Source organism: Myotis davidii, unplaced genomic scaffold, assembly GCF_000327345.1.
Source record: "Myotis davidii unplaced genomic scaffold, ASM32734v1 scaffold1548, whole genome shotgun sequence".
NCBI classification, from domain to species: domain Eukaryota; kingdom Metazoa; phylum Chordata; class Mammalia; order Chiroptera; family Vespertilionidae; genus Myotis; species Myotis davidii.
The window spans coordinates 32,849-42,182 of record NW_006298676.1 but is presented as its reverse complement, the minus strand read 5'-3'; the positions used below and the strand labels follow the sequence as shown (position 1 = coordinate 42,182).

The 9,334-nt window shown below is 51.0% G+C and overlaps 1 protein-coding gene across 1 annotated transcript in view; it reads left to right on the top strand.

The window, feature by feature from the left end:
• Positions 1–9,334, top strand: part of VWA5B1 (von Willebrand factor A domain containing 5B1) — a 41,007-nt gene that overhangs the window by 8,942 nt on the left and 22,731 nt on the right. Inside the window, exons 6-7 of the mRNA XM_006774465.1 lie at positions 1,229–1,353; positions 5,162–5,338. Of these exons, the coding sequence (XP_006774528.1) occupies positions 1,229–1,353; positions 5,162–5,338 (302 nt within the window). The remainder of the gene's footprint in view (positions 1–1,228; positions 1,354–5,161; positions 5,339–9,334) is intronic.

The window sequence follows — 9,334 nt, the reverse complement described above, 5'->3', positions numbered from 1 at the left end:
TGCCACCCACCCCCCTCCCCAGCTTCTGGGGCACTTGGTCTGGGCTATGCCTTGGGTATTGGCTATTCAGAAGGCCCCAGGCCATTCTAACCTGCAGCCAGAGTTGGAGCCATTGTTCTGACAGTTCCTCTTTCCAGCCCACTCAAGTCTTTAAAAGGCTGTGGTTTCTTGCCAACAAGTGTGTTGTCAGAGCAGCATGGCATTCCAGCCTGAGAGGTGTTTATGGGGTGCCCACCGATCGAGCGTTGAGCATCTTCTGTCTTATGTGCCTCCATGGGAGGCAATTCCTTTGACTCCCCACCACCGGGTCCCCACTTTGCAGATGGGGAAATTGAGGAGACCTGTCCATGGCTACCCAGCCAGGCAGGCGCCCCTGATGGGCAGGAGTGTCATCTCTGGCTTGCATCTGTGTCCCCCACAAAGCCCCTGTCTCTCTCAGGGCTCCTGAGCCTAACCCGCCTTTCTGTGCCACTCAGGAGTAGAGAGTCCGACCCACGAGATTCGAGCCGACGCCGCCCCGTCCGCATGCTCGGCCAAGAGCATAATCATCACCTTGGCCAACAGGCACACCTTCGACCGGCCGGTGGAGATACTCATCCACCCCAGCGGTACCGTGCCCGCCTGGGGGGACCCCTGGGAAGCCTGTGGGAGGGAGGAGGTGCTGAGCCCGTGGGGCACAGACAGGTGGCCCCTCACCCAGTGGTCAGCCAGGGAAAGGGGTGGGGTGCGTGGCAGAGGAGAGGAGACCAGCCTCCTAGGAAACTTGGCTCCAGCTGGTGGAATTGAGTATCTCCTGCCCCAGAGGCTCCAGGTCTCGTGCACCCACTGGGGCACTTTGTCTGCGGGCCAGCTGAGCAGAGGATCTTTGAAACCCGAGCTCGGGAAAGCCTGGCAGCGCTGACCTCTCGGGGAACAGCTCTTTTGTCTCTAAGAATTCATTAGAAGGCCAGGACCTGAAAATATCAGAGCGACCAGTCCCACTCCCATTTTACAGATGGATAAACTGAGGCCCAGAGAGGGGCCATGGGTCAGCCATGGCCACCAGGCACTTCTGCCTCCCAGCTAAGGAGTTTTCTCATGGCCCCATCCTGCTTCGGGCAGCCAGGGCTTCTGTACCTCTCTTCCTTCTGGGAGTCCTCCCCACTCTGAGGATTCCGCCCCTAAGCTGAGGCCCCTGGCATCACCCTCACACTCGGGCACATGCCAAGACTTGATCTCATCTCTGCAGAACCCCACATGCCACATGTCCTGATGGAGAAAGGAGACATGACCGTGGGAGAATTTGAGCAGCACCTGAGGGGAAGAGCAGATTTCATTAAAGGGATGAAGAAGGACAGCAGTGCAGAGCGAAAGGTGAGGGTGACTGAAGGAGCAAGCCAGGGGTGGCAGAACCGGGGTGGCACTGGGGACTTGGACTTCACTGTGGAGAACAAGCTGGGGCGGCGACTTGGACTTCACTGAGGAGAAGGAGCTGGGGCGGGGACTTGCCTGAGGTCACGCAATGGCTGGTGGCAGGTCCTCGCCAATGTTTCCCTTGGGTAGGTGGGGAGGGGGGGGAGGGCAGCAAAGGGCCGGGGCACTGCGGGGCAGAAGCAAATGGCTCTCAGATGTAGCAGTCACCCTGGTGCTGTCCTCACACTGTCTGCCAGGTCACCTCTAGTGCAGCGGTTCTCACCCTGTGGGTCGCGACCCCTTTGGCGGTCGAACAACCCTTTCACAGGGGTCGCCTAAGACCATCCTGCATATCAGATATTCACATTATGATTCATAACAGTGGCAACATTACAGTTATGAAGTAGCAACGAAAATAATTTTATGGTTGGGTCACAACATGAGGAACTGTATTTAAAGGGCCAGAAGGTTGAGAACCACTGTTCTGGTGGCTAAGCCAGGTACCTAAGGTACCAAGGTACCTAAGCCAGGTAAAATTCTCAGCTAGTGCTTCCCCAGGTATTACCCCGTGAGTGGTACCTGACAGCTGGTGCACTCCCAGCTCTTTCTTTACTCCTGGGCCTCTGTTTTCGCACCTGTTGAATGGGTCTCTCACTGTTCCTCCTCTGGGTCCTCGGTGGCTGTTACATAGACAGTAAAGACAGGGAAGTGAAAGCCTAACAAAGATCCTGCCCCTCTGCCTACCCTCTCCCCCACAAAGCCAAAGGACAAGAGACCCTACGCTGAGGGGCTGTGTGGGGAAGAAATGCTAGGAGGCTCAGCCAATGGCCACAAATTGTACCGGCAGTCGCCCTCCTGTTCATGACCCTGCACACCAAGCCGGGTCCTCAATGCCAAGATACCTTTAAGAATGATGGCCCACTTCTTCTTATTCTCTTCGCTTGTTGGCTGAAAAAACTGAGGTTTAGCACCCCAAAATAACTATGAGCTGGGGCATGGGGAAGACCTTTCTCTTGGGATTTGACTTGGATGGCAACAAAGCTAAGGACTTAGACTCAATCCGAGGGGCAGTGATACTAGATTAGGAGCCCTTCCCGTTCCTGCAGGCCTGGCTGGCAGAGGATGTGGCCGCTGAGGAGTGTACGGAAACACATGTAGACAGCCCACTGCTCACCCCGACTATTAGAGGTCCCACTGGAAGCCCCTGCTTGGTGGGGTAGGGAGGATGACAAAAGGAAGGTGTAGATGGCTCTGTGCCCATCACATCACTGCCAGTTAGCGACCCACTGGAAATACCTCTCCCAGAAGTGCCCCCTCACCCAGATGAGTCAGATAGGAGAAGAGCCTGAGCCAGGTTCTCAGAGTGGGGGTGGCAATGCCAGGTGTGTCCTGAGCTCTGAGAACTACAGCATGTGGACAACGTGGTGGGGGGAACAATGGGCCTCCCAGGCTGGAGCTGGGTCCCCTGCCTACCAAACCTTAAGTCAATTAGCTCTGGGACCACTGAAGTGAATGAGAATTAGTTTGCCACCTTGGGTTGGTTATGCAAATACCCTGTATTCTCATGAGCTCCAGGAATGACAGCCATCAGCCTGAAGCTGCCCCAAAGTGATGAGTTTATTATAATTAGATAATGGCAACTTGAGGAGCCATTGGAGAATCCTGAGCCAGGGGCCCCCACTCTCTGAGAGGCTGTTACTGCCTTGGGCTCTGTCATCGAGAGAGCCAGGCCGGGCGTGGCTCTGGCAAAGGAGCTCCCTGCGGGACAGAGAGCCTGATCCTTTGCCAAGGAGGGAGGCGGGCAGCCAGAAGGCAAATGTCAATCAGGAAGAGTGGGAGGGACAAGCTGTCAAAACTGTGATTTAGCAAAGAGGGAGCAAATGGCACAGGAAGATAACCGTGTAGAAAAGACGGTGATGCGGTGAGAAGCAGAGACAAATAGAGAAAAAAACAAACTTGCACACACAGGTCGGTGGTAGACGGACCCACACGGATTCATTCTCTCATTTATTCAGTCAACAAACACTACGTGTCCAATAGATATCAGGCTCCATTCTAGCACTGGGGAGGCCACACTGAAAATGACACATCCTTGTCCTCATGGGGCTTACCTTCTGACACAGGGAGGTACGCAAGAAGTAACCAAATGAGCACAGTCCGTTTGGAGAGGCCGGGGATCAGGAGAGAACTAAAACAGGATGATGTGGGAATGAGTGGCAAGCACTGGCCACTGTTCAGCCTGGTGTCTAGAAAAAGCCTATCTGAGAATGAGACCTGGTGGACGGTGAAGAACTGGAAGCAGAATAATGGTGACATGTTTGGGAAACAGGCGGCTGTGTGGGTGAAATGTGGGGAGTGGGCAAAGATGAGGTGGACAGGCAGGCCGGGGCTAGGCCCTGGGGGCTTCATAAGCCATGGCACAGGGTATGAGGGGAAGCCATTTCTCAGGCAAGAGAATGGCAAGAATGATCTCGCTGCCTGCTCTACATAGAATGGACCACCGGGAAGTCAAAGTGGAGGAAAGGGGCCAGTAAGAGGCGATGGCAAGGGCCCAGGCAAGAGATGGTAGTGTCCTGAACTTGGATGGTGGCAGTGGAGACAGAAAAGAGCACACATTCGGGGTGTGTTTTAGCTGCAGAACTAGCAATCCTTTGCTGAAGGAGCAAGAGAGGAAGCAACGACAACTCCTCCGTCTTTGGTTTGAACACCTGGATGGGTGATGATGTCATCTACTGAGTTGGGGAAGGGATGCGAAGAGACCAAAGCTGAAAAACAGACACAAAGGGACCCGTCCACCCAGAGGCAGTCAGAGGCGGGAGATGGAGAGAGAGGGAGGAAATGGGATTCGGTACAGAGCGACTGGGAGAGTCAAGGAGGAAGGCCCAGCACCACGTCAGCCAGGAGAACACACGAAAAGGTCAAGAACTACAGGGCTGTTCTCCCTTTGTTTACCGAGCCCACCTCTGCACCAGGCTCTGTGTTAAGCCCTAGAGAGAAAAAAGCAGCTCAGGCATGGCCTACCTTCAAGTAACACACAAGCGAGAGGGGAGGCAGAGAGATGAGCACAAAGCTGCCTGTGAGCAATGCCTGAGGCCATGACAACCCACAACATGGCTACCATATAGCCAACAGCGGGCTTCACAAGCATTGCCTTTATTCGTACAACTTGGGGAGGCACGTACTCTTGTCCTTAGTTCATAGATGAGGAGACCACGTAATTGAGTCCACCTGGAAGATTGGGGCAGGCTTTCCAAAAGGTAAAATTTAGAAAAAGAATAGAAAGTTATCAGTGGGAGAGACTCAGTAAACCAGAGAAGCCAAGGTCACAGCCCAGAAAAGCCAGAGAGTAGCTCAGACACTGAGTGTGAAAGAGAAAGAAACCGCTACTCAGCGGAAGGCCTGCACGTGTGCCGAGGCCTCCCATCTGGGCACTAGCTCAGTTCGTCCTCATAATCGCCCTGAGAAGGAAACATTAATTGTGCCTTGTTTTTAAAATTAAAGAAACAGGCCCAGGGAGGGACTTGTTCAAGGTCACACAGTGAGACGGTGACAGAGCTGGGATTCAAACCCAGACCTTCTGCCTCCAAAGTCCATGTTTGCTGTTGCAACCAGTGACACGCCAGCAAATAGAGAGCCAGGTGCAGTCAACCTGGAAGTCCCGAGTGCAGAGTATGAGCGGGATCTTAGCTATACTTGGTGAGTAATGGGAGACCACGTGAGCAGCATGGACCCCTTGAATACCAAGTGAGAGTTTTTCTTTCTCCTCCAGACAGAAATCATCCGGAAACGCCTCCACAAGGACATTCCCCACCATTCTGTCATCATGCTCAACTTCTGTCCTGACCTCCAGTCGTTCCAGCCGAACCTGAGGAAGACCCATGGCGAGTTTATCTTCCTCATTGACAGGAGTGGCAGCATGAGTGGGACCAATATCCACCGTGTCAAGGTACCTGTTAGAGGAACCCTCCCCGGGGTCTTGTGGTCCAGGGTAAATCAGCTGTGCTCCCCCAAACCAGCTTCATCAGCACTTTTGGTTCCAAGAAGTCCCCTTTCCATACCTGAACCACGTTCCTAAATGGCTCTCCATGTCTAAAAGGAACAACCACAGAGACACCCAAACTCAATGTGCTCCCAAAAGAAAACCCTGAAGTGGTATGAGCAGAGGCAGAACGATTGTCCACTTACAAGGGATGAAGCTATCAACATCTTCCCTTGACATTCTACAACCTTCGCTGAGTGCTGCTCAGGCTAACACACCTCAGTAGGTACTGAGTGGAGAGGGGTGCAGCTGGGCGTTGAATCCAGCTAATAATCCTGAGGTTAGTGCTATTGTTTCCATTTGCCAAAGTGGAAAGCCCATCCTGAGAGTTTCAATAACCTACCCAAGGTCACACAGCCAGTGTGGTCTAATACCAAACCCATGTCTGTCTGTCTGTCTGTCCCTACGACCTGACATCAGAAATTCACTGAAGATGGCCCCTGTCATCAAATAATGTGTAGAATCCAGTAGAAAAAATTTGGTTCTTTTTTTTTCCCCCCTCGAAATGCCTAATATGGGCAAAATTTTGTGGTTGGCCGTCTAAAAAGACAGCAGGGTGTAAACTCAGTTTCTGCCCTCAAACCAGTCATGTATGGAGCATGGTCTCGCTGCTGTGGACACTTCTGATGAGTGAGGGAGACAGAGTCATCACCTTTCCCCCAACTTCCAGAAGCATATCCTCTCCCTCAGGAGATTCTTCGCCTCAGTTCCGGCATTATCCACCTCTCCCTTGTATGTCTAGCTGTGCAGGTCTGTCTCATCTGGAGCTATGGAAAACTCATGAAGGAAAGGACCAGATCTTTGCTCATCTATCTCTCCCCATGGGGCCTTGCTCTATATTTAGGCATAAAAAACCCTCAGTCATTGAACTGGGTAAAGGATCACAGTTCAAGAAAACAAGGCATGAGGGAAGGAGAAGGGGGAGGGCTCACTTGTCACATGAAATTACGCTCCTTTCCCAGTTTGTGCCTGGAGCAAACTCTTGTTCCCAGGACAACGGGATAAGCAAGGAGAGGAGGGGTTAGGTGGGATCTGTGAGGCCAGCTAGCTCCTCAGTCATGCTATGACTGGGTTTGGTCTTGAAGCATGAGAGAGCATCCTATATGCAACCCAAGTTCCTGTTTGAGGCCTCTTGACACTGGAATGTACGACTGGTTGGTACCTTCTCCCCGCCTCTGCCCGTCATCAAAAACAAAAACTGGAATGGGGAGCTATCCACAGTGCTGGGGTGCTGAAGCACAGTCCAGTGCCCATGTGTATCCCATTCCACAGCGGGACCAATTTGTAAGATGTCTCCACAGTTACTCTAAGTATCATGGGATCGTGGAGCATCCCTTAGAGAACACTGAATCCACCTTCCCTGCCTATTTCCAGGTAAGGAAACTGAGTCCCAGAGAGGCTGTTTTTTCCTACATCACAGTGCTAGCGAGGGAGCCTAAGCTTTCCATGTCCTGGCTCAGTGCTCATTTTCCTCACCTTTCTGATAGGGAGTTACACCTACTCCCCCTTTAAGAAGAGCTCTCTTTTCTGATTATGTCTTTTCTGCTGCATGACTTAGTAAAAGAGAAATGCCCGGGTTCCAGGATCAAGTCTGCCACTGGCTGGCTACATGGCTTTGGACAAATTGATTCTCAACTCTGGGCTTCGTTTATACTGTCTGTAAAATGAGAAGGGAGGATTAATACAGGGAGGCAACCATATGTCCTATATCGCTTTGTTCCCTTCTCCCAAGCCCAGGCAGACATCAACAATTGACCATGACGTTCTTTACCACGCTGAGTCCGGACTCAGTATTGTTCTCATCGAGGTGCTCCAGGCCATTACTACCAGCTGAATGGAGCTGGTTCATGAGTGGAAACCCATTTCCTGAACTAAAGACCTTTCCAACCTTGACATTCCAGAATTCTCTGATGACAGCTTCCTCCAGGGCTCCTCTCACAGTTCCTTCCCCCTAGGAGTCTTGCTTGCTTGCTTTTCCAGCTCAGCTCCCTGACCTCAAGGTTACCTCTCACAACTGGCTTTGCATCAGCACAATCCATTCTGCTACATACGCCTGCCCCTTTTAGAAAAAGACACAGAAATTACTCAGGCCACTCATGGGGGGGGGTGCTTGCATCATTAATTGTGGCCGATTATGTTGAAGTTTTAGGAAAAACTGGAAGTAGGGAGGTGGGAGAGAATAGAAATCCAAACAGCCACGCGGAAGGGGAAAGTTCAACCAATTTAATTTCCTGCAGCTGGTCTCATTCTTCAGCTGCCACTCGCTGCCAAAAACATGGCTTTGAAAATTCTAATAGGTGTGAGCAGAGACGATCTGTATGGATCAGCGACGTCTCCTGCTAGCAGGAATATACACTAGAAGCTAATGAAAAAATAAGCAGATCTGGACTTCTTTCATAGAGACACAAAATGGATTGACACAAGCAACAAAGAGAACATTAACGTTAATGTTTACAGAGGGGGTGGGAGAGGGGCTGCAGGCCCTTATGGTGTGGAAGTTGCTAGGATCCACTTACAGCTGTTTATTTCTAAATTCTGAAGTGGAACAGCTTGTTTCCCTGCAGCCATGCTGAGATCCCTGGGCTGCCATCAATAGACTATATGGGGGTGAGGGAGAGCCCTCCCCCCAACTCCTGGGTTCTGTGCCAAGGCAGAGCCAACATGAATGAAGATTTCAGAGCTGTGTTGTTGTTTTTTAAAGCTTCGCTTTTTAAAGATTTTTTTTAATATTTAAATTGATTTCTAAAGAGAGGAAGGGAGAAAGAGGGAGAGAAAAAAACATGGATGTGAGAGAGAAACTTTGACCAGCTTCCTCCTGCATGCCCCCTGCTGGGGATCAAGCGCCCAATCCGGACATGTGCCCTGGCCAAGAATCCATCCAGCAACCCTTTGGTGCACAGGGCGATGTCCAACCAACTGAGCTGCACCGACCAGGGCTCACAGCTATGTTTTGAAAGCCTCGGTCCTATCTTTAGGTTTTGCGATCCAGTACAATTCCCAAACTCTCGAAGCCTCCATTTTCTTCTCTGTAAAATAAAGGTATGAATATTAATATGCATCTTGTTGGGTAGATAATAATAACCACTTGCTGACTGTTTACTATGTGACAGGCTGACACTCTTTTAGAGATTAAATGAGGTAATATAAAGAGTGTGTCACAGTGCTTGATCTGTAGTAATTGCTTGATACTTACCATTGCCTCATCATCAATATCATCCTTTTTCCCTCTTGGCATCTCCTCCCCTTTTCTTCTTTGGCATCGTTTTTTCCAGTATACCTTTATCCGGGTCTCCTGATGTTGCATAGTTAAGTAGGTTACGATTCCAATGTTCACAGATTTTGCAGGCAAAGTGACTCGTGTCTGAGTCCTGCCTCCACTATTTACTATCTGAATGCTCACCAACAAGTTGCTCCCCTCTCTGTACCTCAGTGTTCTCTTCTATAAAATGGGGATACTATTGTGCCTGCTTCAAGGGTGGTTGTGAAGATTATATGAGGTAATGTAGGTAAAGTCAACAAATATGACCTAAAGAGACTGTCCCAAAGGGATTCATCCCTAGTCTATGATAATTTGGGTGAATTCTGCTGCAAAAGGCCCCGAGTGAGAGCCAGAAGCCTGTCCCATCACCAGGGTGACCCGGACCAGGCCACATGCCTCCCTTCAACATCAATTTTGTTTTGGCGGAAAGAAGTGGGTGCTCCCTGCTCTCCCTACCTCTCAGGGTCAGCAGGAGGTGAGATGGAACGGGCAACCATAACAGAATGGCTTTGAAAAGTCAGACTTGCTACACGAGTGAGAAATTTCATGAGATGGCTTTGGTCCAGCCTCCGCTCCGCATCAGTAGATTTCTTGATCTGGGGGAAAAGGTGCTATTGGGTGCAGACAGGGGGTGGAAGGCCTGT